This window comes from Camponotus floridanus, unplaced genomic scaffold (assembly GCF_003227725.1).
Source record: "Camponotus floridanus strain SB8 unplaced genomic scaffold, Cflo_v7.5 scaffold68, whole genome shotgun sequence".
In the NCBI taxonomy this organism is placed as follows: Eukaryota; Metazoa; Arthropoda; class Insecta; order Hymenoptera; family Formicidae; genus Camponotus; species Camponotus floridanus.
In genome coordinates, this window is record NW_020229836.1 from 234,356 (window position 1) to 261,968 (window position 27,613).

The window sequence follows — 27,613 nt, forward strand, 5'->3', positions numbered from 1 at the left end:
TATTGTGTAAAAAGTTTACCCTACTTTCGCTTGCAAATTAACCTCGTTATAACATTATCGCGATCCTCTCGATGGGACTCCGTCGCAAAACAAAAGAGAATAAGGGGCGCGCGAATATTCATGTTTCGTAAAGATCGATCCGCAAGAACAAAGAAATAACAATATTCCCTATTATATGCGTTGTGATCTCTCGTTTAGACCAGGCAGTCCGACGAATCGCTTGTGGGGAGAATATTTGTAATTACCGGCTAAATCTACCCCTCGTCGGCGTTGCCAGGTTCCAAGCATTCGGAAGAGGGTGCATTTTAGTCGCCAAACCCCCGCAGTCATCGTTGTACAGAGCAGTTTAAGTCGTAATATATAAAATCAATATACCCGGCAGACTGGCTTCTCAATCGGCTTAGGTTTCTCTAGTGTAATCAAGAAAGATATCGAGCAATTCAAATAAACGTCATCCAATTAATTGGTTAATATTTAAAAAATTAATATATACATTAATATTTAATTAATATTTAATTAATATGATATACTCGATAGCTATATTATCGTTTCATGCTATTTGCGTAAGGTATTATATATTTGAATACATATTTTATCGTTATATATTTATTATATAATTATTATATAATTGTTATATAATTGTTACAATAATGAACATCAGAAAATAAATTTCCGTCGCATTATTTTTACCTAAATCATTTCGCACTTTCCAAAAGCGCTTAAAGCCTTCTAGATCGCGAGAGAGGACAAAGACCGCGCGTGAATTAACCCTACCATTTCACCTGTATACAACCCTGATACCTCCGTCCATCGTACGCGGAACGAGGCAGTTTCGAGGCAACAACGACCATCATCACCACTACCATCAACGTCAGAGGCGTCAGTGTTATCGCCGACGTAGACACAGCGGCCAGTACCTACGAAGGGGACAGAGAAACCGTCCACGGGGGTGGAAAAGCGGGAATCGCGGGAGCTGTGGATATTGATCGCCTTTCCACGTTGCATGGGGGTGGCTTCGCGCGCGCGGCGACCCCCATAACCAACTGAGCGTCGCCATTACACCGCCATGGGCGACCGCGCAACGTCACAGGCGTGCTAAGAGAGAGAGACAGGATCCTCCAGCCGGCCGGCACGAGACCGAATCGAGTCGTACACGCACACGCGAGTCGGCGTCATCAGGACCTCGCAGCGATACGCGCGAGCACGAGAGAAAAGGAAGCGAGGAAGAGAGGGTGGAAAGAGACGAAGAAGTCGTCCGCCAAGAAGGACGGGAAGAGCGACCGGCTGCTTCCGGGCAGGGCGCAAGCTCGGGGGTTCCTTGTTTACATCCGCCCTGCGCCGACCAGCATGTTGCTTCGAGGGTAGCGCGCTCGACGCCACGTTGTTCGGTGAAGATTCATTTGCCTCCTGTAAATCGACCGAAGAGTCCAGGGACACTTACGAGGGAGCTTTCCTCGCCGAGGTGGCCGTTCCGTCTTAAGGACGACCGCGGGAGGTCAGGGACAGGACTTGCCCATGGCACGAGCCTGCTTCCTCGATTAATGGGCGCGTGAGTATGTCTGCCATGTGGGCTTTTCACGGGTGTCTTATAGTGAGTCTCTTTGTGTTGTGAGCTTCTCGTACTGAGATTTACGTGTTGCGCGCGCGACGATCGACGGATGTTCGTGTCACGTGCATGTTCAGCATGTTCGCTTCCGGAAGATTCGCTAATTTGTCGATATTGCAAATCGCGCGCGAACAATAGTGAGGTTTAATTAAAGTGATAATCGATCGCGCGGACCCGCGCAAGTATGTGAAATATGTTAATATTAGTACGTAATACGATATCGGAATTTCATAACAAACAAGGGATTATACACAAAGTTGCTAAATTGAAGCTGATTTGATTAAAGTTGATTAGATTATTATAGGAGTGAGAGGAAGTTTCAACGTATCCTATAGATTTTTTTGTTCGCGTTGAATCTTGATAAAAAAAAAGAACTCTCAATTTTTTAATATTAATAGAAATTAGTTTTTCATCATGTTTTAAATTTTCATATATTTAATAATAAACTTCATTTAAATTGCAAAGAATTAACAACATGATTTAATGTTTAAACGTAAAATAATATAAAATTAATAATAATTGATTAAATTAACGAGATTTTTTTGCAATTTTTATATGCTTTCACAGATGATCATTGCCAATTATAGAATTTATGGTTTGGCTTTTGATCTGGATTGAAAATGCAATGCTACTATTTTTGCGCTAGTTTCTCGGTCAATGACTTTCTAGCAAAACAATTCCATGCCAGTAATATCGATTTTTAAGTTGCGTGTAAACGCATGAAATTAATTTTTATGGAATGGGGTGCATTTACAATAGTCGAGAGAATTCACAAACATCATCGCAATGCAAATCATCATGCGATATACGTATGTGAAGAGAATAAAATAAAAACTACAAAAATAAACTTTAAAGCTGCGAAATATACAACACGCGCACACATATATATTCAATTTTATACAATATAAAATATATAAAAGTATATAATTCAAATATATAATTCAAATTATTTTAATTGTATATATTTTTTTTTTCAAAATAGAAAGATTTTTGTCGAATATTATTATTTGATTTTTTCATCTGAATTCAAAATTTACCAAGTAATGTGCACTTTAAAAAATCCTTGCGCTTCATTGCGCTATTTAATCTTGTGTAAACGAGAAAAACGTGCGGCGCGTTTTAAATTATATGTGAAAGGGGAGCGTTTAGCGAGCTGATAAATGTGCGAGGTTTCGGTTCAGCCATGCCGCGAACCTTGAACTTATCGATCAGCCTGTATTTATATTACAACGATCCAAAAATCAAGTCAAGGACCGAAAATAAAAATGAGAGGACTGTGTTCGGATTTTATATACGTACATGTGGTACATCGTACATGGTACGTGTACTACGTCGCCACGTTGGCCAGACTATAACATTAAACTGTAGTTTCATGACTGGGAAGAAAGAAGGACACGGTCAATCTTGCCGAATATATAATTTTTACCCTTTTTCTTTCACACGCGACTGTCGGTGAAATCGTTAAAATATAAATTATTAAAGTTTCTTGGAAACGGAGTAAATACGTAAAATATATATATATATGATCAAAAAATTATCCAATCTCGAAACTAAGTATTTCTGTTGAAAAAATATATTTCCTTGTAGAAATTTAAAATAGCGAGGGATCAAAGAACGAAAGAAGTCATGGTAAATAAAAAATAAGGATATGTCTGTCATCAATCGGATTTTTTTGAAGTTACAATGAATGACAGAGTGTGTGTAAGATCTGAGAAAACATTCTTATATACCTTCTCACGGCGTCTACGATAATTCTTCTTTTGATATATGTTAGACCGAAAGGGATTAGACTTCAAAAGAATTCAATGGAGACAGATGAATATCTCAAATAGATATGAAAGGATACTTTAGAAAAGTCGAGAAAAGAATAAAATTATATGATATATATATATATATATATATATATATATATATATATAATTAAATAAAATTATGTAAATAAAATATTAAAAGCGGCTAATTAGTAGAAAATAATCAAAAAGCTATATTCGTATTTTTTTTATACACACATATCAATATTTCAAAAAATAACAATAAATAATATCACTAAAAACAAAGTTAGGCTTCGCATGATGTACTTTCGCATACATTATCAAGTTACTCGCCTCGAGTAACCAAGAATATCTCCAAGAATATCTACCGTCGACCCGCGACTCGAAAAGAGAAAGGATCCCGCAGGGTACCATACGACCATCATAGAGCCAGAATTATTCGCGCGCGAGACATGAAACACGACGCTAGTGTCTCAATGTGGTTTCGTTTGATTATAAACGTGTGATATAAATATTAAATTAATCTTCAATCGAGGAGATCGTGTATGATGTATTATGTGTGTGATTTAAAAATATTTTTTTACATAAAAAAATAATAATGTATATAATAATAGATTTGATGCTTAATATTGACGTGGGAAAAAATTTTAGACACAATCTTTGATAAAAACTAATTTTTTTTTTCAAAATATTGATTATATCAAACCGGTGATCGCGGTTGATTGAACTGTGTTTCGGTTAATTAAACTTTTTCGATACGTTAAGCACGGTGAACTTAAAAATCTCCCCTCGACGTGATCCATAATGGAGGTAAGAAGTGGAAAAAAATGGCAAGTAAATTTCCGTGATCTTTTTTCTGTTATGTTTTACGTAATAATTCTTAAAATCCCTGTAATCTAATTTGAAAATTTTACTATTTTATTTAATGATAATGTATGTTATTAATAATGATCTAAAATATGCATTTTATTATTATCTATATTATTTATTATTATTTATATTTTTCGTTGAATAAAAACATTTTATAAATTTCTTTCTTTTAGTTTCGTTGACCTTGGAAAAAAATTAGAAGCGTTTAAATATATTCGTATACAATCATTTAATTGAAACTATTGTGAAATGACATACACCGAGTTGAAAGCAAGTCCGGTATAAATATTTCCGAGATAGCAAAGTCAGAGGCGGAAGGGCAATAACTGTTGTAATTACCGTAATAACAGCGATTACTATGCAGCACAGTTGCAATCGAGGTAATGCCGATCTTCATAAAATCGTGCTATTCTCTCTCGGAAATGCTGCATCTATTCATACACGTTTCGAAAAACAATACCCGTTCTACTTTGCTCCGATATTTCAATCAGCCTCGATGTAAATACAATTACGACACAAAATTATAGAACGACAATTTTCATATTTTAACGCAACTAAATAATTGAAAGATTGTGTGAAATCAATAGCTTTAACCAGATCGATACTTGAAAGAAAACATTTGAAAAAATATTTCGCGTAAAAATATGATATACCAGTAAGTTAGAAAATTACCGACGGTATCAAAGAGCGAGCGTCATTGACCAACTCGGCGCAGAAAAGCATCCCCTCGCGGGGACGAGCGACACGGTAGCGAATCGGTCGATGGATAGTACGTGGGCGTCGCGACGCCGGCGTCGGTAGGAAGCTCACAGGTGGTCGCCACGCAGTCTGGCCGTGTTTCGTGTCGGGTGCCGTGCCGTGCTGCGGCAGCGTCTCGGCGAGCTGCCGCTTTTTCGAGGTCCACGACCGACCGGGGCCAGAATCGATCCGCGGCCACTTCCGGCTTCCGTTTGTTGTGACGCCCGCGCGCGCGGAAGCACCCCGGCAATAACCTCGCCTCGTCCCCGCGAGGTACGTGCATGTGTATACGTGTGCATGTTCGACTATCTTTCATTATCTGTGCACGAGTGTTCCATCATCGTGAGCTCGCACATGTAAGCTCGCGCCGATTCCCGACACGCGCTTTTGCGTTGTCCGGACGTACGCACACCGCTGGAATCTCGCTCGTGTAGCGAGCCAATCGGAATAATTATGATTGAATGCGTCGTTAGGGCATTATTGCTCGACGATAATAGTCGTCACCTTTCATTTTTATCACAATCATCGAATTTATTCGTGATCGTTAATGGTACCTTTGAATAGTGTTCGAGCATCTCGTATCAATTTTAGAACTTTTTCTCTCTGCTACATTAAGTAATAATAGTATACAATTGCCTTGTGACTTCAAAAGCTATTTCCTTCAATCAAAGTATATTATTAATAACTCGATAAATATTAATATTCGGCTATTTCGAGATACAAAACATATTTTAGGCTTGTCAATATGCTTTATTAATTCAATAGGCTTCCATCACGTATATTACAATTTTTATAAAATAATTGGAAATAATTACATAAGGAATATTAAAACTAAAATACGTAATATTTTTATTTTATTTTTATTACCAATAAATAATCAAAAAACTTGCAAGTCCAAATATTTGTTCGATCAATTTTGTGCTTTGTGATAACTTTACTATATATTTTTTATTTTCGCAATCTTCCATAGTGATAGCTTTCCTATAAGCCTCATTTATTAAGCCGCGCGAGACATATTACTTTGCTGATATTATTGCAAATAAATATTTGGAAATAAAACTTTTAATTCATCAAGTGCTAAATGTATCGATGAATCATTAAAAGTTACACAACTACCGATTTTATTTAACTCCGGTGAAAAAAAAGCTTAAAGTGGATTAGAATCTGCCGTTCTTGTGCCAAGGATAAAGTAATTAGCCAGCAGAAAGAACTTATTATTTCGTTACAAAACTCAAAGCCGGATTCGACGTTACGTTTCAGATTAAACGCTCGATATTTTAATATCAGAAGCTTTTAAATTTGAAACCCTTTTCTTTCTTGTTATTTTTTTCCTTTGCTCTCTTTATTTTCAGACTCCGATATTGTTCGATATTTTTCTCTTATATAAAATATTCATTTTTTGTATAAAATATAAATAGCTATTCTATTTTTTTTCTCCAAAAATTCATATGCGATGTAAATCTTATCATGACATGGATGTGAAAATAAAGCAAGATTGTTATTTCAAATTTATTTGCAATTGCATTTCATCTCAAATCGAATTTTCGCAACATAATTTTTATAATCTATCTTTAGAGCAAGATATTCCAAAATAATAATTAATACAAATCATATAAAATACAATATAAAAGCATATAAAATACAAATCCTTGGAAACTTTTTCTGTCTATTCGATGGATCGATTGGGGCCACATTACACAAAAATTATTGATTTGTAATTTTATTTCAATCAATTATACTTTTGACGTAATGATCAAACTGTCAAGTTTTCAAATAGAATAATCTTATTAATCCACGATAAATTATACAAGCTATAAAATCGTCAAATTAAATAATAAACACATTCTAAAAAAAGGACACTGCACTATTAAAAACATCAAAGTCTATATATAATTATTATCTATATATAATTATTAAATATATATACAAATTATTTATTAAAATTAATTAATCAAAAAATAAATTGTATTATAATGAATATCAATTTAATAAATGTATACTCTCGAAATCATCTCAACATTCAGGTCACTGAAACACAAATTCAATAGCAATTCGAAAATTGCTTTCGAAACATTTTCAAAACTATTACTGTCGTGTAAAGTTAACCCCCCAATATCAGGAATAATTGGTTTCTTTTATGATTTGGTTGCACAGGAATGCACTTTTTTATTTTCGTTTACACACTCTTAGTAAAAATGTTATTCAAAAAAAACTTTTGGGGGGATGTCTATTAATTATGTTGATTGAAAATCATTTTTGAAAAAATTGGGGAGCTAATGTGAAGTTAAAGTGTTTTTTAAATAATTGTTTTACTAGAGATGTGCAAACGAAAATAAAAAAGGATATTGCTGTGCAAAAAATGTGCAATCGAATCATAAAAAAAAATCAATTATTTTTAATATTGGGCACTAACTTCACGCGGTTTTATTACTCATGTTCTAGCGATCAATACATGTGCTGAACAATGTGTCGGTCGCTGACAATGTGACAGAATCTTTAAAATCGTACTTCGTTCTCGAATTTCGCCTGGAGACGAAGACAAAAATAATCTCGTGTTAGTTGATGTGCACGTGCATACACCTTTCCACGTGTACGTACAAAGAGAGAGAGAGAAAGGGAGAGAGAGCGAGAAAGGGAGGACGCTTTCTGTTCTCCGAAGAGGGAAAAGGGTGAGAAAGAAGGATGAAGGTAGCACTGACACAAGTCGCAAGCGAATCATAATTAAAGCGTAGCGCGGATCTCTAAATATATGTAACATATGTGTGCATGTGGTCGACGATGGATGAAAATAGGCAGAGAGGGAGTACGGAGCTTGTACGAGAGCGAGCTTGCAGTGGATATCGCGACGTCGTGGCGTTACCTGAGTTCGCGTTCGGTTAGGTCAGTTACCGTTGTAATTGTCTCTTACACGCATTAAAATAAAATAATTTATTATTTACCTATACTGATATTTAAAGGTATAATTAAAGTTCGATTTTTAATTAATGGATTTTAATTAATTTCTAGCAACGCAATTATTCAGAAACGATGTGAGATAAAAATGTTAACGCTACGAATATAATAGTATCACTTATGCCAATTGTATCGCAAAGAGAAAGTATTAAAAAAATTCTTTGTTTCGTATTGTAATTTTTTTATACGTAAATATGACTGATGTATATTTATTTTTTGTTATGTAGATATTCGAAAAATGTATTTAAGTTTCTTCTCTCCTATGATTCGCATCGTAAAATCATTGTTCCACATCTGCACAGGACTATTTTGTGCTGCCTGCCTTGTTCTTACAAAGATAGACATGTAACTGTGAGAGGAGATAGGTCAGTAACCGTCTTCAAACTCCCACTGCCCTTCCAGTACAATATTGCAATTCGAATGTAAAGTGATGCACATTTTATTTCAGAAACTGCATTCGTATGATCAAAATAGATTAATTCAAAACAAATATAACAAGATAAAATAATTTGACAATAATTTGCATGACATTTTTATTATTAGTACTATTTTTACAAGATTACTTTGATTAAAATTAAATAAATACTTAAAAAATCTTTAAATAAAATAGCACTAAATGTGTATGAGAGCAAATTGCGTAAATAAATAATCGAGATTTAACTTGATTGATTTTTAAAAACAATCTATAATTATATATCAGAGATATCGAATCGCGATATCTTTTCAAGGTGTTCATTCGTTTTCTTGTCGCGCTCGTCGAGTTCCTCGGAAAGCATCCACGTGGAAAGATGTATGCACGTGACCAGATGAGCGCGCCAATCGTAGTTCCATGTTTGGCGATCTCTACTATGGAGAGAGAGCCAAGAGCCAGTTAACGGCGATGGGGATCCCTTCTGAGACAGTCCGATTCGATCCGATCGCGTTTGCACTATCGTCGTCAGGCTCTTGCGAGCTCGATCTGTTTTTCATTCGAATTCTTATGCGAGAGTGAGTCTTTTCTTCGTGTATAGGCGCGTTATATTAAAGGCGCGTTTAAAGTGCGCCATGGGTACCGTGGCCTTAAGTAAGTTCAGCAAAAGTGGTGTGCGAAATAAAAAATTACAAATAATACAGATTAAGTTATTATAATTTCAAAGAACTATAAATATAAAGTTTGTAGAAAAAGAAACGAATATTATAATCCGAAAAAATAATAATCATAAGAATTTTAATAGAATAAATTTTTTAAATTAAAAAATTAATTTAATTTGTAGCCTTCAGGACATTTACTTGTGACCTAATAACAACAATCAATGTGACAATATATCCACGAATCACCACAGGTTTCATGTTTCCTTCGATTATATCATTCTATCACGTAGATACAATTACATCGATGACATTTCGCGTGAACTTTTATACATGCATAGAAATGATTGAAGATTTTTATATAAAAATAATAATTATTTATTTATAAAATTTATTTGTAAAATCTTGGAAATTCAGTCTAATTTCGAATATTCTTTGAAAGACTTTCATTTATTTTTTAAAATCGTAATTCTAGGCTCGTCTATTACTTTCCTGAACATCAAAGAACACTTTAACATTCGTAAATCAAAACAGTTTACAAAAGCTCCAAGTGTTTCTTCCGATAGTTGAGAAGCTGTAAACTAAAGGGTTGTTCGCGCTTCAATAAAATCAAATAAACGTCCACAAATTTACAATCCCATAAATATATTGTAGATAGCTTCGTTTCATAGTTATATACTTTTATTGAATCATTTTTCTCAGTTTTTTTATCGATCGATGAAATATTTTCTACGTATTTTACAATTAAAACTTACACGTACAACGTATAAAAAGAGAAAATAGAATTTTATTTTTTCTGAAAATAGAGTCACCTACAAATCGATAAAGTTATCAAATATTTTTGATAGAAATAAATTTATATTCTTACTAATATTTTAAATAATTTCTAAATATTATGAAAAACTTTTACTGCATGAAACTTTTACTATCATCTAATATATATCGTATTTAAAAATATGTATAAAGTAGATTTATTTTAATTGTATGAGACATACAACATTTCTTTGCATACTTCTGATTCTAATCTTTCATTCTTCTGCAGATCCTCAGAAAGACAACAAAGAAGATTCTGAAGAGATGCAACGGTGTCCCTATCTCCATGAGATGAAAGAGCGTTTGCTCTCGCAACCGACACCAACCGATAGCTTAGATATGGAACGACTCGACGGTGGTACTCCAGTTAAGGAGGCTAATCTGCACAACGATTATCCAGCACATACGAATCCAGGAGTGATACCCGAACCTCCAGAAATGCCGCCTGATTCTTTAATTGGTACTGTTGTCAAAGTGAGTAATTAAACATAGCGCCACAATATAGAAGATACCTCATAATTCAGATATTTATTTAATATTTTTTTCAGAAGAAATTATTTTTCTAATAAAAATATATAATTATTTATTATGCTTTAATTTTATGAAAACTATAGATTTATCGAAAAAAACATAATAGTTTTTGAATGCTTTCTTAAATTGAATCAGTAAAAATATCACTTGCTTTATTGAAGCAATGAAAATAAAATTTCACCAAAGATTAGTGAATATTTCATTGATTTTTAAACTCATATTTTATTTCTTCCTTCATCTTACTAATTATGACAGTAAAATTTCATTGAAAAAAAAATCAGCCACCATCACTGATTATTCTTCTCAATGAAATTTTACTATTTACAGTACTTATAACATAAATCATTGTTTAGCAGTGATAATGCACTGATTCCATTTACAAAAGTGATATATATCATAAGATGATATTAAATTGCAATAGTAGATATGAAGCAATTGTATATATGACATAATTGGAAAATACTGTATATATTGTAATATTCAAGCAGGAGTTCTCTGGAAGCGCTTAATTCATTCTCGTTATAATGATTTCAGCTAAACTCCGATGGCTATGGTTCGCATACGTCGCCAGCGCATGCGAGGCAGCCCTTAGTTCCACAGAATGCGAATAACCCACCACTTTGCCTCACTCCCACGTATTCCGGTCCAAGTACTGGCATGCTGCCAAAGAATGCAAAGTAAGTACACATTCTGACAAATACGTGTGTTATGAAGATCCTTAACTGTAAAGATATACAAAGATATTAATGTCTCACCCTGCGAAATATTCATCCAATCTTTACAGGAAAGTTTAAATATTTCTCTCAACAGAAGGCGATATTTTTAATCGCGAGCAATAATAGTAATAATAGTCAACAAATAATTTTTTCTGAAAAATACTTCACGCATATAAAATTCGTTCTGCATTTTAACAACTTTAAGCATAAATATTCGAATCACTCATTTAAACCGAAAATTGTTATATCACGTGAAACTCGTAAATATCGTACCTCAAGTACGTTGCTTATCGTTAAAGAGTCTCTGGAATCCTTCGAGCGACTTAAAATAGCTTTAGAGATTACTTATTGCAAGTTACACGTTTTACGATACACAGATACCTTGCAGACGTCGAGGCTATGGGCTCTGACTTTTAGCAAGCAAGTAACTTATAATAGAGCCGTATATTTATGTGTTTCAAGTTTATATATTTAGCTGATGTATCGATCCATTACATAATTGAAGATATCATTAATAGTTTAATAAATATTTAAAAAATTCTAATAAAATAAGCTAAAATTAATACTGACTACAGAATACAAATGCCAGTAAAAATATTCAAAAATGCATGATTTTTGCATTTTATAAGTTAAAAATTAATTCATGAAACTCTGTTGCTCACTGTTGATCACTTTACGTAACGTGCTTTAGTAAACCTTATATTACATTATAGACAATTTCCTAAATAAGATTATCGAACATGTCATGAACAGCAAGAACTTGACGCAGCAATTTACGGCCAACCAATGCTCAGCTATTCATTAATGCGCTTTTAAAAAGAAAAATCGTTTTTAAAGTATCTTTGAACGACATGTAATAACCATAAATAAATTCAACTAACAATTAATCTGAAGAGGAAAAAATAATTATTACAACTCAAATATATAACATATCTATAATCTTGATTACATTTGATAAATATAATTAATACTGTACATAAAAATATAATTAATACTGTACATAAAAATATATAGAAAATCATGAAATAGATCTAAAATAATAAAAATGAAAAATAATACAATTAATAATTATACATAACTCATATATACACAATACATGCACACACATCATGATGTAAAGAGAGGGAAACTTCGCAATGCACATTTTATAATATTTTTAGCATATATAAGTTGAATTTTACATTAGCAATCAATTACAAAGAAATTCAAAAAACCAGGTAAAAGTCTTGCCAAGTAAAAGAAGAATGATCGTCATATATAAGGTTCTATTCTTTCTGGAGCAAAAATTCATTTTTTATTAAAATAAATTTTAGTTTATTATCTTTTTTGTAATCTCTCTCGTTCGGAGTTTAGTTCTAGAGACGCGAAATCGTGGCAGCACTGCTAGCGCGTCTCGAAATCAATACTGCTGTGCGTAACTGTCTCGCCTGTCGCAATCCTTGAAACGCGATATTACAACACGCAGAAAAATACTACAAATGAGCTGTTGCACTTCAGCTTCAATTGTATAAATCAGATTATCACGCGACAGTTCTCGCTTAATTTTTTTATAGCTATTTCTCGCTCTGTCTTTATTAGTATAATTAATGTCACGCAATTCTTACAAAGACTTCCCGTTCAATTCCTTTATTTCTTCTCGTCAGCTTTATTAATTTGCATACAAGAAAATCATAAATAATAGGTTTAAACGAAGATAGATTATATAATACAGTTGAACAGAGATATTGAAGGTACATAATTAAAAATATAAAACTGGAATATTTTATATAATTACAAATTTTTAAAATATTTAAAGATAAAGAAAACAATTTTTAATCTTATATATTAAATTCTTTTTTAATTTGCGCAAATTAAGTCCATTAATTGATATAAATTAATCACAAAATTTCGACAATCTTCAATATCCATTTCTTCAATATGTCCTAAGAATCTATATGAGGAAGGTTGCAACATCGTGGAGCCCGATATTGAGAATGGATGATTGACAAGTCTCGTCATTGAGCTGTCAAATAATGTTAGTTTACGGTACCAAATATTGCGGAAATCCGATGCGATATATGCGTTTTAAATAAACTCTTACTAAACACGTCAAAAGTGTAACTTAAGAATATTTCATAACGTATATCTCGGATCCTGTTCTCTGGATCGGAGCAATAATAGAGATCAATACTCGAATCAATATTGGAAATGTAATGTAAGCTAGAATTCACGCGCGAAATATCATAATAGAAGCTATCTTAAGGTACACTGGAGAGAAGGAATCTCACATCTACCCACGTATGCGGCAATCTCCTGGCTATTCGCGAAGAATCGGCGATCTGGTTTTTCGAACCGCTTTTTTTCAACGTAGTGTACGTGGCCAATAAATTCCGTCGAATCCTCGCGACGTCGCAGATCGGCCAATCGAAAACCAATCCCGGCACTTGGAATTGACAATCGCCGTCTTGTCAAGTGTGCATTTATTTGCGCACGCTTTCGTTCATCGGTCGTTCGGAGTCACGCGATCGAAGCACTTACTTGTCGCGGATGATTTCTGACTTTGCGCCGAGAGACGAAACGACGTAAGAGAGGTCATACAGACATGAATTTCGAGCGTGAGGAAGGTCAGTGACCCCGGTGGCAGCGTTATCGAGCGGGTCAGTGGGTCGCAGAACCATGGAGCATTTTGCCTCCCCCTCCCTCGTCACCTATCCCTGTTACCTCCCCCATCGCGTAGAACTACCTCACCACCGGCCACCCACCGCCCACCCACCGCGCCTGCCCTCCGACATCTTCCCGTGGGATAGCAGTGGTAGCTGAGCCGAATACCCGCTTCCAGTCTCTTCGACTTTGTGAAAATTCCGTTTTTATCTCGGCAGAGTTCAGCCAAGGAGTTTTTCTCGAATGATTACAAGACCAAAAATTCTTGCGCAATATTTTTACATTGTTTGAATGAAGAATCTTATTAATTAAAACTCATTATATTTGAAAAGATTATCTTCTGCCTATAAATCTTTCAATAATTAATTTCTAGTCATTTCTTCAAGTGCAAATAGAGGAAACTCTCTTTTTATTATATATTAAAATATATATTTGTTTTTGTCCGAAACGAAACTCAAATTAGAAAATTCTCCTGAGAACAATTTTTAATGTGCATATAAATTGAAATATGTTAAAAGTTTGGGATCCGCTTTACGCGAATAATAAGATGCTATTGAGAACATCCCTAGGGCGACGGGCGCGTCAGTGAAGATAAATTGCGAAAAAGACGGGGGAACGTATAAGAAAATTCAGAACATGAGGGAAGGGAATTCCTTAGCACAAAGAGAATTTCTTCCTAAACGATTTTAATCGACAGAAATGATGATACAAAGATAAACCAATTCGATAATCTTCGATATGAGAAAACGAGAAAATATTCGCTCTCTAGATTATTATCGATAACGAGTAAAAAATTTTGAAGATCGACACAATATTTCAAATAATTATATATGCATCAGATTTAAACGACTATGAGAAAATAATAAAGCAATAAAAGATTTATAAATTGCAAATGATTTGAAAATAGCAACGATTGAAAATAGCAACGCAGTTTCTAAAGTTCTACTTCTTGAAAAGTATCATGAAAAAAACAATTTCGCCTGGGAAAAATTCATACGAGATTTTCTGAAAGAGAAGTGATATTCTCTGAGGCAGCCAAGCAAAAAAGGAATCATAAAGGAGAATTGAAGATGAGGTTTAATACGACGGGGAAAACGTTGCGCCAATCTATGCAGATGAAATTAGCTCACTAGAGTAATCAAAGAAATGAAAATGTTCTCATTTTTACGCATGAGAGAAGATTAACTAACAACGAAAACATTGTCGTGCGATTTGTATTACCGATGTTACGGGAAATAGGATACAGAAGTAAAAAGTGTTCTCGACAAAACCATTTCGTTCCCTTCAACGAAAGACGAAAGAGCCATTTCTTCCTCTAAGAAAACCCTGCGAAGAACGGGGGTGCCGTTAAACACCCGCGAATTCTTTGTCGCGATTTTCCACGCCCAAGACGCATTTGTATCTTTAAAGAGGAATTTCAAGAAGTGGTCGACCGCACAAAGAAAAAATCCACCAAGACGCAGGGTTGCATCGGCCGAGGCGGAGAACGCGGTGCGTCACGTACCGTAAGTTGATACTGGGAGGATAAAGGACAACATCTCGAGGAAGAGAGAGAGACGGGAAACTAGAGAGGCAGGGAGCCGGAGAGCCAGAGAGAGAAAGAGACAGAAAGGGAAGAACACCCCCGCGACTCTATATAGACCAAAAGCTCTCGCGGTTCACAGTGCGCTTGTGCGAGAAGCTGCCGCTGCCCGGGAAGAGATCTCCCGGCCAGCCTCAGTCTCCGGGATGCTGGGGGCGGCGATCGTGATTCTACCCCCATTCTCGTGGCGCTCCGATAACACGGCCCGACTGATTGCAGCGCGGTCCCGCTTACTCCTCAGCAGCCGCTCGAATTAAACCCTTCGTTCTCTCTCGCTTCGCATCTTCTCGCCTCGGCTCGCTCTGGCGCACGCTGGTAGCGGAGTCCGAGCTCTCGTTGTCTCCCTTGAACCGTGGTCCACCCTCCATCAGCGCCGCCGCATCCGTCCATCCGTCCTCTCTCTCTCTCTCTCTCTCTCTCTGTCTCTTTCTTTCTCTCTCTTCCTCTCCATCTTCGTCTCTTGTCCGCACCTTCTCTCTCTCTCCGGGGATCTCAATCCGCCCTGCGTCTCTTCTCTCCGCATCCACGCTTCACACCCTTTTCCGAAGCCGGGGCGCAGTCACCGCGAGGCCCTTCAACCAACCGCCTCTCGCAGGTGAGTCTCTTCCATCATCTGTCGTCGCGAGTGCGTCGCGATGCTCAAAGTGGTGGTCGTCGGTCAGCGGAGCGTACAGTGTCCGATCCTGGGAGATTCAGCCGCGCGCTTGTGTGTGCACGGGACTTTCCATTAGCTCGTTCGACCAAGTACGCGAGATCAGAGACTTTAGGAATATTGCGTATCTCTATTCTCTTTCTCCCCTTCTCTTTCTTTCTCTCTCTCTTTCTCTCGTTCTGCCCTTGTCCAACTCTCTCTTCCGTTCAATCGCCTCTTGGTACCGTCCGGGCATCTTCCTAGTTTTTCTGTAGCTTCGTGACTTTTCTATTCTTTCGCTGCTCGATTCTACGTAGATGATTCTGCCATTGACTGGAACGCCACGGAGCGCTCCCTTTCCCGCTTTTGTGAAAAGTAAACAAGTGATATTTAAAAATTCAACATCATAAATAAACGCAAATTTATTTGCTCTTGTCTTGAAATGTTGCAGATGTCGTGTTTCTCATCACATTTTAACACATTACTAATCGTATTACGCAATACGCGCAATACAATTACAAGAGAGAGTGCGCTTCGTTTCTGCGTTCCAGAGAGAGGGCTTTAACGATTCAAACAAAAATTAATAGAACCAAAGCGCAGGCGCTTCCGGCAAAAACAAATAGTCCAAGAGCGATAGAATGGCAGAGAGATATTTACTCTCGACTCGAAAATCGTCCACTTGTATAAAAAATTATGTTTCCGCATTAATTAATTAATTTAGCCTAATACGGTGATTTGAACGAATCCGATTTATATCGAGGCGTGCACCAAAATGGCGACGTAGATACCAGATACTCCGAAACACGACCACCACGTAGGGGGCACTTGAGTACGCGGGGGAGTTAGATCAATTTGTTACGGGATCATTGAGTGTCTTTTTGACAATCGTCAGGAATTTGTGAGACGAAACGAAATCCACGATGGTGGGTGGTGGTGACTGTAAAGTCGCTACCGTGGAGGTAGAGGCGGCCGCCGCAGGCGACAACACGGCAACGCTTCCGGTCACCAGGCCCCTCAATCCGCAAAACTCGCCGCCGAATGCACAGGACAACGCCGAGAAGAACAATGCCGCGAACAAAGAGATGGAGCTGAAAAACGTGCGATCGACACCGGCGAAAAAGTAAGGCGCACATTGTTGAGAATAAAAGGACCCGAATTAAAATCGTTGCCTGTTTGAATTTCACGCTCGCGAAACGCGAATTAAAACAAGTATTCACATCATTCGATATCTTTTGGGGTAATTTTATATAAAAGAAAGAAAATAAACATATTGCTCCAAAAAAAGCACATCTAACGGAAAAAAATCATTTTGTATGATATATTAAATAAAATATTATATATTAAATATTATATTAAATAATATATTATATATTATATTAAATAATACTATATAAAAATATTATATATATTAAATAAGATATTTTGCAGCAACACACAATTTTCTTTCTTATAGAAAATTATCCCAAGAAGACGTATATAAATGCAAATACTATTTTATTCACTATACTTTATTCTGAATAATTTTTCTGATACATAAGTACACGCATGAAATATTTTTTCATGCAAGAATGAAATCTAGGTCAAGTATAAACGTTATTTAGCTGATTGTAGCGTACGTGTTAAGGGGATATAATTATTTAACAACACGTTAATCACGTGTTTGCGAATTTACAGTCATGGGGTTAGCGTGACTTGCGATACTCACAATGCCAATTCTAATCAGTCAAAGCATAAAGTCAATTAATCGAGAGTAATTTAAATTGAAATGTTATTTTTAAAATGTAGAGAAATTGTAGGATATAATATCAATTGATCATATTAATTACACAAAAATTTAATTCTTCCATCGCACTATGTAAATATACTAAAAAGCTACTAGTATTTATGAAAAAATTAATTATTTTTCCGTCATTTTTAATTAGATGCTTAACACGAACCTACAATTTCCGAGAACGAGTGTTGTTTCGTGGCACGCAATTTTCATTTCCAATATTAATACTAGTGTAACAGCGCAAATGCTGGAACTGTAAATAAAAAAATCTGGAGCATCTGCCTACACGTTTCTGAGAAACGTGAAAGACAGCGAATCGTATACAATCATAACGGGAACATATAATGCTACAAGACTAAATAAAATTAAATAATGAAATAAAAGCTGCAAATATCGATTGTAAAAATATACAAAGGCAATTATTTGCATAACGCTATGATTTACGATCTGCCTAGAATAACATGGTGTCAAGTAAAAAAAATATACACAATAAGATTTTAAATTTTAAAAAGTAAAAATCGCAAAAGTAATTTTTCATAACACATAATAAAAAATCCTGTTATCTACAATAGTGTAGCTTTCGAATATTCGTAGTAATTTATATTAAATTAACATACGTTGAAGGTTTGAGACCGTCTCTGAATAGTTACAGAAGGCTAGAAAGCGTCGGTCACACGTTACCTTCGCTCTGCTCCCAAAGAACATCCGGCCTGCGAGAAAATAGTAACAGGGGCTCGAAATGGAAACGAGATAGTCGAGTTTGACTTGCATTTCTATTTACGACATAGTTCGTTAACCCGTGCACAGCTTGGATACGTGACGCTTATATCGCGTCTATGAACGACATGCATAATACATGTATACGTGCGAGGAATGACAATTGATTCTTTGGAGAAAATCTCGCTTCAAAAAAATAGAGGAAGGAATCCAATCTCGATTTTTTTGAGAAATCACTTTTATGCAAATCCCTATTTTAAATCTGTCTACGAAACGTCAAACGTGACGTAGATGATGGCTTCGCAGATGGTGATGGAAAACCTACTATGGAGTCGCGGATAAATCGGACAGTTTGCGCGCTACTTTTCAATTGACTAAATATCGATTCGACGACATGTGTAGTCATATGTGTATCCCGCGACGAAGCAATAGGTATCTCGGATTACACAGCCGCAGTCGCAATTGCATTAACACGGTCTCGAGCCAATGCCATCGGCAGTCTACGCGTTGCATCCGCCACAAAACACAGTGCCGCCACAAATCTCTCACGCGGGTGTAATTTCGCCTAAATTTAATTAACTCGGAGATTGAGATTTCCGACCGTGTTGTTGTGAGCGTGCAATTTATATCAGGTATCCGGTGATTAATAAAGGTTTCGCGAGGTAGTGCCGTGTCACATAAGAGCGGTTTCGCTTCCAAATTTCCAATTCAAAAGTGTTAACGCGACTTGCACATGGTCTAATTATATTTAAAATATAAATAATTAATTTTTGTGAAAGAATTAAAAAAGTTTGTAAATGACCGTAGCAACTAAGATTGATTTTTGCGAAAATAACCGATCGCGTAGTCTGTAGCAATCAAAGAGAATCGATGCAAATCCGGTTAGCGCCAATCATGAAATTACTGCAGGCGGTTTCTCTCGTTTGCCGTCACAGGCAAAGTAAAGAATGTAAATGATTGAAGGTCTAACTATCGAGGTCCTAAAAAAATATAAAAAATAAAAAGTATACAAGTTACGCGTAAAATATGGAGATAAAATACACATTATATATTGCAATAAATTACGCGTTTAAATTCCTGGAACAATTTTTTTCCATGCTTACACTTAATCCCGTAATTCTACAGTACAATGATATTTGATGACAACGATTTAAACGAGCGCGACTTTTAAGCTCGATTCGAATATATACGCGGACAGCTTAATCCTTGAGTAAAGTCCCGTTTGAAAGGATTCGAGAAATGATAGAGTCTTGAAAGCGGATGAGACGAGGTTAAGCCCATAAGAGGGCGAGGAAACAGGGAGGAGCACCGAAAGTAGGTACTTCGAGATATCGACCAGTCTGGACCGTTCCACGTCCGCGCTACTGTTACCATTTCCTCGCAAGCCTTGTTCGCAATTGGAAAATGACTGACTTGCAAACATCATTTCTTTCTTTTACAGCAACAAAGCTTCACATTTCCTCGATTTTTCCGCCATTTTTTACAACAGCGATCTGCTAAACTTGTCCCCAATCTTTGCGAAAATTGAAACGTAAAGATAACACAAATCGTACATAACAATAATAATCTGTTGCTTCTAATTTCAAACAGACACAAATATCGTAACGTAAACTTTCTGAATTTGTAGGGAGATAATTTTGAATTTGTGCCGTTCTCTGTATCAAGAATCCACGTAATGAAGCAAATAGACTGAAATACTGAGCAATACCCAGAGCGAGAAACTCATCCATTGTTATTGAAACGTTCCGCCTGCCAACCTAATTGTGGTGAACAATAGCCGCGAAATCTGCCCGATCAATCCAATTAGGAACGGGTTAGTTAGACGGTTTCTCAGCTAATTAATATCGACGAATTCGCATAATGTAATCATTACGTTCATTAGTATAAAATGACGTGTCAATAAAATAAGCGAAAACGTACATTAGCGTATCAAAATTGCCGGCTGCCTTTCTCGCACTTCGTTGATTAATTTTATAAATGTGTATTTATATAATGTTTCTTCGATAAAAATTTACAATTTTAATTCGGAGAGTAGCTACAAAAATTGATAAAGGTTCAAGAGGTACGATAAATAACGATCTTTCTCTCTCGATATTTTCGATAAATAAAATCGCCTGCCAATTAACTGAAGCAGCTAGAATTAAGAGAATACTCTCTCTTTGATATCATAAAATAAATTTTATAACACGAGAGAGAGAGAGAGGGGAGTAAAACTTGAGGAGCAACAGTTCTAAATAAAAAAGCGACAATCCACGCTCTCGTGAAAAGACGGAAAATATCACGGCCTCTACTCGAACGCGCATTCGCTATCCCATACATCCGGGGAGAAAAAAAAATCTCTGACACGAGTGTACGAGGCTCCGTGGTACGGGACACAATAAAGTCTGCACCCCAACCCCTGAAATGCCACGGTGACAAAGGGCGGTTAAGCCCTTCTCGACGTAGACGTAACACGCATACGTGTTGTCGCGCAACGCGCGACGCGTCCCCTCCCCCCCCCGCGTTGCATCCCCCGCGATGCACCCCCCCGAAGCGGAGAGGAGTCCGTCCCTCCTGCGCGCGGCCTCGTTTTCTCGTGGAAGAGCCTCATTTCCCGCGCGATTGATTCTTGGTGAGATCGCGCACCGGGTTTGCGACCGGCATTATATATAGACCATCGATTGCGCCGCCTAACCTTTAAGCGAGAAAAGGAGCGTAACGAGGATGAGGCGCGCGGATAAGTACGTCCGAGATGCTGGAGCGGCAGTCATGCTCGTCGATTAAAAGCGAATGCACCAGGTCAACTGTTATCGAAGATCGACCTCGTTGTTGCGTTCTGAATAATTGTTTGTTCCAAGATCAAGCGGTGCGCGATCGAAATTAACTGCTGCTAATTAATTTGTGATATATCGAATGTTTTTCTGAGAAAAGTATTTAAAATATTTTTTACGATTTGTTAAATATTAATTCAATTCTGGTATTATATTTTTTTTTTTGGCTAATCAATAATTCAACGTTATCAAGTGGATTTGTACGTGTGTGTCGGTTTCCATCAAAAATACATTATGATTTGATGACGTGTAACTTTCTCTGAATACTAATCGCTAATAAAGTGTAATTTAATTGCTTGATTATTTAGTTATATCTTTGTTTCAAATTCTCTTAACTAAACAATCTCCCATTGATAATATAAAAATTAAATTTATTATAAATGTTATGGAAGTTAATAGTTTAATAGAATATCGAGGGCAGTTATATTCGGTGAAAACAATGAAAATTCGATGAGTCGGGACGTCATGGTAGTTGAAAAGCGAAAACAGAAATAGCACGTTTGTGTGAATCGACTTGCGCAATCACGAGCGCAACAGTCGACGCTCGTTATTAATCGAAGTAGGACATGGTATAGATGACATATAAAACATTCAGAGTGCTATAACGAGCAATTAATAAATATAATATAATATTAATGAATTAATAAGTGATTCAATGTATATAATATTAATAATAATAAATTTTAAAACAGTGATTATGCAAAATACAAAGCTAAAAATTTATGCGCAAAGAAAGTAAGACGCTCATTTAAAAAAATAATTTAAAGTCTATTCTTTCGCGTGCAAATTTACTCTCCAATCATCATGGAAGTTGAAGTGGTACCATTCGTCGACCGTAATGTAAGCAGAAAGGATATACTCCCACGACGGAGTAGCAGAGTACAAATTATTCAAAAAAAAGGGTGAGAGTATTATTTAGAATGAGCTCACATTATTTAAAACAACAAAATAACAAACAAAATTATTCAACGAGAGTCTATTAACGCAAATGAATTTTAATGTATCGCTGACAGATTGAATCACGTGTCACATTACGTATTATTATAAAGAACAGCTATTATTTGCTCGCAACGTACATGCAACAAAAGACAAACTTTTCATTCCAGAACGTCGCTCTTCATCATCATGAGCTTCATCTATGCGAAACTGCTCGTAGTCGTGTGCATCACTTATGTGATAAGCGAAGTGGTGACGCACAAACTACCGCTCTATTATTACGAGGGATTCTTCACATATCTGTACGGCATGAGTATCCTGTTCCTGTTGTACGTTTTCTGCTTCCTCCTTCAAGAGAGTGCCTGCTGTGCAAGAGGAAGTGATACACCGCCACCGCCACCAAGGCCACCTAAAACTGGCTGGACCTCCAAGGAAACCAAGGACAAGAATAAAAAGAAAGACAAGAAAGATAAGGATCAAAAACAGCCGAAGAACAAGAAGGAAACACAGGTTTTTCTAAAAATTTTTAGCTTTTCTAAAAATAGTAATGACAAATCAGATCGACCTAACTACAATTAATAACTTCAATCAATGATCATTGATTATTTTGTTTACTCAAAATATTTCTACATCCTTTAATATTTGATTTATTATTAATTATTTAATAATCTTTGTATGGCCTCTTGAAATTTTGGTAATTTTTTATACAATTTATCGTTTATCGCGATGTAATATTTTCTAAAAAAAAGTTGCAAAATTATTTATATTTATTAACAATATTACAAGATATTATAGATGTATTATAGATGTTCAGAATTTTGCGATGACTCACCATAGCAAGTTACTAATTTCGTTTCGAACGAGTTTCACGGCTATGGCAATGGCATGTTACCCATGAAATGTATTTTAGTTAGCACGTGGCACTTAAGTTATGCGAATACTCTTGACGCTGACGTAATCAGGTTAACCGTAGCTATCAATCAAATGATATTTTGGACTTCCAATATTTCAAACGCAAAGGCATAAATTTCTTTGAGAAAAAAAATCTAATCACTTTATAGTAATCAATTTTTAAAAAGATATTTTAAATTACGATTAATTATTTTTACGCGATATATTGCTATAAACATCTTGTGAGTATATTTCTTTTTGTCAAATACACAAAATCAATTAAATCCCGAAACTAAAATCAAATTTTTGCAATTAAATATCTTATCATATATTTTTAAAAATCTATATCCATTTTGTAGGATGCAACTGATGTTGAAGCTGGCGTAGCTACACGAGTCTTGCGAAAACGAAAAACTACTCAAAACGATCACAGTCATGGAAGTTTCTTCCTAAGAATTGGCGCGATAGGTAAATTTGAAATTTTTGATGATGGAGAAAAATTCTTCTTAAAAGATGATGCGAATAGTATCGACAAAATAATTAAACTATCTACATAATTTGTCAGCTTTCGGACTGGGCACTATGGTTTACAACGGTTTGGAATTCGGTGCATTCTTCGAAGTACCACCTACGTCACCTTGCTATCAGATATTACAAGGCGTCAATCCGGTGTTGCAAATGATCTTCACCTTTATGCAAATGTACTTTATCTTCATGAATTCCCGGGTACGTATATTTGCCATTCGAAATAAACGACAGACAAATAAAGATGAACTCTATCTCTCTTCGCAGTTGAACATTCATCGCTTCAAAGTCATCGCTCGTTTCGGTCTCATGCACGTGGTCGCGACGAACCTATGCGTATGGATACGCACGCTGGTTCTGGAGAGTCTCAAGGAGATCACTCAATATCATAAAAAACTGGGCCAGTTTCAGGCGGGGATTCTCGGTAAGCGATCTATTTGCAGACTTGTCGCTTTCAAGCACTTCTCGGCGATAACGTGCCAATAACACGCCGACACTTGCAGAGAGCATTAAGCAGCACTCGATGCGAAACGCTGGAGCGATACTGGGCACCGAGCCGCGTGACATGGCGCAATTACGAGAGGCTCCTCTCGTGGCCTCCACGAGGTCAACGACCATCGCGCCGATCGTCACAACCGGGACGACCGTGGCCGCTCTAGGCCGCGTGATGACGACAACGGCAAGATCGATCGCGGACGCGTTCACCATGTCGAGCAGCACGTCCTCGAACACCTGGACGACTCCGTCGACGACGACGCCGCCGACCACCACCACCTCGATATTGCCTAATCTGACTACTAGCGCGGCGACGACCCTATCGACCATCCTGACCACGTTCATACCGTCAACTACCAGCACTTCCACCACCACCACGACGACAACGACCACCGAGAGAATCACCACTATTCCTACAACTACAACGAGCACCACCAGCACCACCACGCCGTCCACTACCACATTATGGTCTCAGATTATGGAGTTTATGAATGCGCCGCAAGGCGATATGGATAATCAGGTTGGGATTACGTTTCAGTGTGTCTTTGAAAATAGATACTGTTGACGCAGCGATTGAACCGACCCGGCTTTTTTAGGTACCGCAGATCTTCGACGTGAGCAACTTGACGAACAACAGCGAGTACTGGAACCCGAATTTAGGTATCTACGCGGAGGCTCTGACGGAAGATGGAACGGTATCCAACTCGTGTGGCCGCGTCAATATCATGGGAAGCATCGTTCAGGATGCGGCGCCGTACTTGTTCCCCTTCATAATCGAGTATAGCTTGATCGGAGCGGCGGTGATTTATGTCATGTGGAAGCATATCGGCCGACATCCACGTTGGCCTCATCAAACCGAAGCGGATCTCGAACGTCGCCTGGAGGCCATGCTCTCACGAAGAGCCGTCGCTCTTGCTCATGCAGGTAGTGCTGCATTTCCTAACAATGTTTTCATTATTAATTTTGAACATCTCGATCACATATACAAAGAATTCTTCCATTTTCGAATGACGTAAATATGAAGTTATCTTCTATTTATTTAAGAAAACCAAATGTTAACATAAAGTATTGTCAGGTCACACTAGAGTCGACTGTGTGGGAGCGAGCAAAGGTCTCTTCTTCGGCCTGCTTCTGTTGGTTGGTTCCCTGATATGCCTGATTCTCTTCTTCGTACTGATTCATCATCCGGAACTGGGTTTGCTCGCGATCTATCTCGCCGACGTGTCTCACTGCGTACTAATGGCGTTATCCATCATCGCCATAATCATCGGCTTCATCCGCGTACAGAGTCTCAAGTTCAAGGCCGAGGAACAGAGCGATCTCAACGATATCCTCCTGCGCGTCTCAGCCTTCGGTCTCTTCATCTATGCTGTCTTCAGCGTGATCGCCGGCTCCCTGGCGGCCTTTACGCACGAGCCGAATTTGCTGGTGATGGTGACTGGATTGCTCTCGGTGGCTCAGGTAGTCCTCCAGATGCTGTTTATTGCCGACGTGTCGCGCAGGCGGGTTCACTTGCCAGAGCACGATCGCAGCAAGCCCGGCAGACAGGTTGTCACTTTCCTGTTGATCTGCAATGTGACTATGTGGGTGATCTACACCTTCGAGGCTCAGAAAGTCATCGCCAACCCGGTGCAGCTCGATTTCTACGGATTCCTGGCTTGGGCCATCGTACAAAGGGTCACTCTGCCATTGTGCATCTTCCACAGATTCCATAGCGCTGTGACGCTCGCCGAGATCTGGAAGACGAGCTACAAGGCACGTCTGGAGTAGACGAGCGGGAAATCTCGTTATGGTCAATCGTCCGGAGTGGTCGTCAGTTGGAACAAGAGAGTGAGCGCAAGCTGGTCGGGATGCTCGACGACCTCAATCACATACATCGATTTCGGGTCTCAAAGAAAGGCAAAAGCTTGAAAAGAGGGAGAGAAGAAGATTGGTTGAGGAAGTCAGCGGGGACAGTGAAAGATGACGGATCAGCCGGAATAATCAAACATATAACGTGTTTAACACGTCCGTTGCACGAAGAGACCTTCAGATGATATCCAAGTCGTTGATAATTGTTGAAAATTCCGTGAATTCAAGTTGGAGATTTATCTCGTTGAAAAAAATCTTTATCGACAAAGATAGAAGGAAAGAGAAAGCCATCTGAAGAGACACTTCAGTGACATGTTCAAAGTCGATCTGACATCCTCAAGGAGCAGCTTTCGTGTAAAGTGGAGCCAGATATGATCGTGTCGAAACTATTCCTTTATCTCCTGTTTTGTGTACAAGTTGTATTTTTCTTTTTTCTTTTTGTTGTTTTAGCATCAATAGAGATGACGAGGAAAGGACCTGGACGATCGTGTCAATAATTTTGTCGGTCAGATAGGCTTTTGCCGATTTCGGCGCAAACGAAGCACAAAACAACAAGGATATTAAGCGTTTCACGAAATACGATTGCATTTCCCTTTCTCACCTTACACAATCTCTATACTGCCACCAAATTTTCTACTTTTATATGTATTATATGTATTGTATGTATTCCAGTATATATATCTTCGCCCCATCGCGCATCAATATTGTAGAGAAATTCAGTTCACACACTCGCAAAAATTTAGATTATTGTCCCGATAATTGCCCGGCAATTTTCTTCTTTCATTCATTATAAAAGTATATCGGATTGCTGTGATATATATATGCTTTTATGAAAACTTGAGTCGGCAATAGCGATGAATCTCTTTCTATTCGTGTGTTAACGCGCAATGTTTATAACAAAATATTTCATATTTTTATAAATCTCGATATTTAGCGGATGAAATTAGCTTTTAAGTTGATAGTAATTGGTTAACGTTTCTCTGGTATTTATCTTACAAGATGTTAATTAACTCGGAATTATAAAATTCGTCGTGTTAAATCGATTAGCTGACTGTCAAAGAGAGAACAAATTCCTTTTCGTACTTATTGAGATAATTTCACGATCATAGAAATAGCGAACGGAGAAGTTGATCTATTCAATGTACCATCCGCGTGATGGTTGCATCCTTCGTCGATCAGGATCTAACTGAAGAAATCTCGAGAGATTTTACATAGAATAGGGTAATTTCGCAAAACTCTATTTGCTTAACCGAAGGAAATGAAGCGACGTTTTTAATCTTGCGACAGATCCCTTTGTTCTCTCGAGCCACTTCACCCGAAACGCGAGTGCTTCCTCGCGTTCGCGAGCGCGCAATTAACGAGAGATCCGTTCCTTCAAAAGGGACACGCATTCGAAAGATCTTTATCATTGTTTCTCGTTGCGTGCCACAGAGTACAAAATTGTTTCTGAAACTTTTCGAATCCTTTTATCGACATACTTTTTCAACAATCGCGCTCTTCGAATGAACGCGCCAACGACATCGCTGTATCTTCGTCGTAGCTTCATCGCGAGCAGTTGGCACACATTTAACATATAATAATGAATGGAGAGCCAACGAAGAAGGAGGCCGCATGTTCGAAGCCAAGACGATTGTATATATGCGAATATTTCGTTTCGGACTCGCCGAGTATTTCGAATGGCATATATTCGAGGAGTTT

At 37.3% G+C, this 27,613-nt stretch overlaps 1 protein-coding gene across 7 annotated transcripts; it reads left to right on the forward strand.

Moving 5' to 3' along the window:
• Positions 1–1,060: 1,060 nt before the first annotated feature.
• On the forward strand, positions 1,061–26,487 carry LOC105258543 (proton channel OtopLc). Of its 7 annotated transcripts, none has more exons than XM_025413534.1 (10): positions 1,061–1,553; positions 10,049–10,293; positions 10,885–11,027; positions 22,324–22,663; positions 23,404–23,512; positions 23,610–23,770; positions 23,837–23,993; positions 24,073–24,584; positions 24,661–24,988; positions 25,140–26,487. In XM_025413534.1, exons 2-10 carry the CDS (start codon positions 10,084–10,086, stop codon positions 25,832–25,834), a joined length of 2,655 nt encoding a protein of 884 aa, XP_025269319.1. In that variant the 5' UTR covers positions 1,061–1,553; positions 10,049–10,083; the 3' UTR covers positions 25,835–26,487. The 7 variants fall into 7 exon arrangements, with proteins under 7 accessions (XP_025269319.1, XP_011268150.1, XP_025269320.1 ...); XM_011269848.3 differs by having other exon boundaries at positions 1,061–1,549; XM_025413535.1 differs by lacking the exon at positions 1,061–1,553 and adding an exon at positions 7,850–7,866.
• The last annotated feature ends 1,126 nt before the right edge of the window (positions 26,488–27,613 follow it).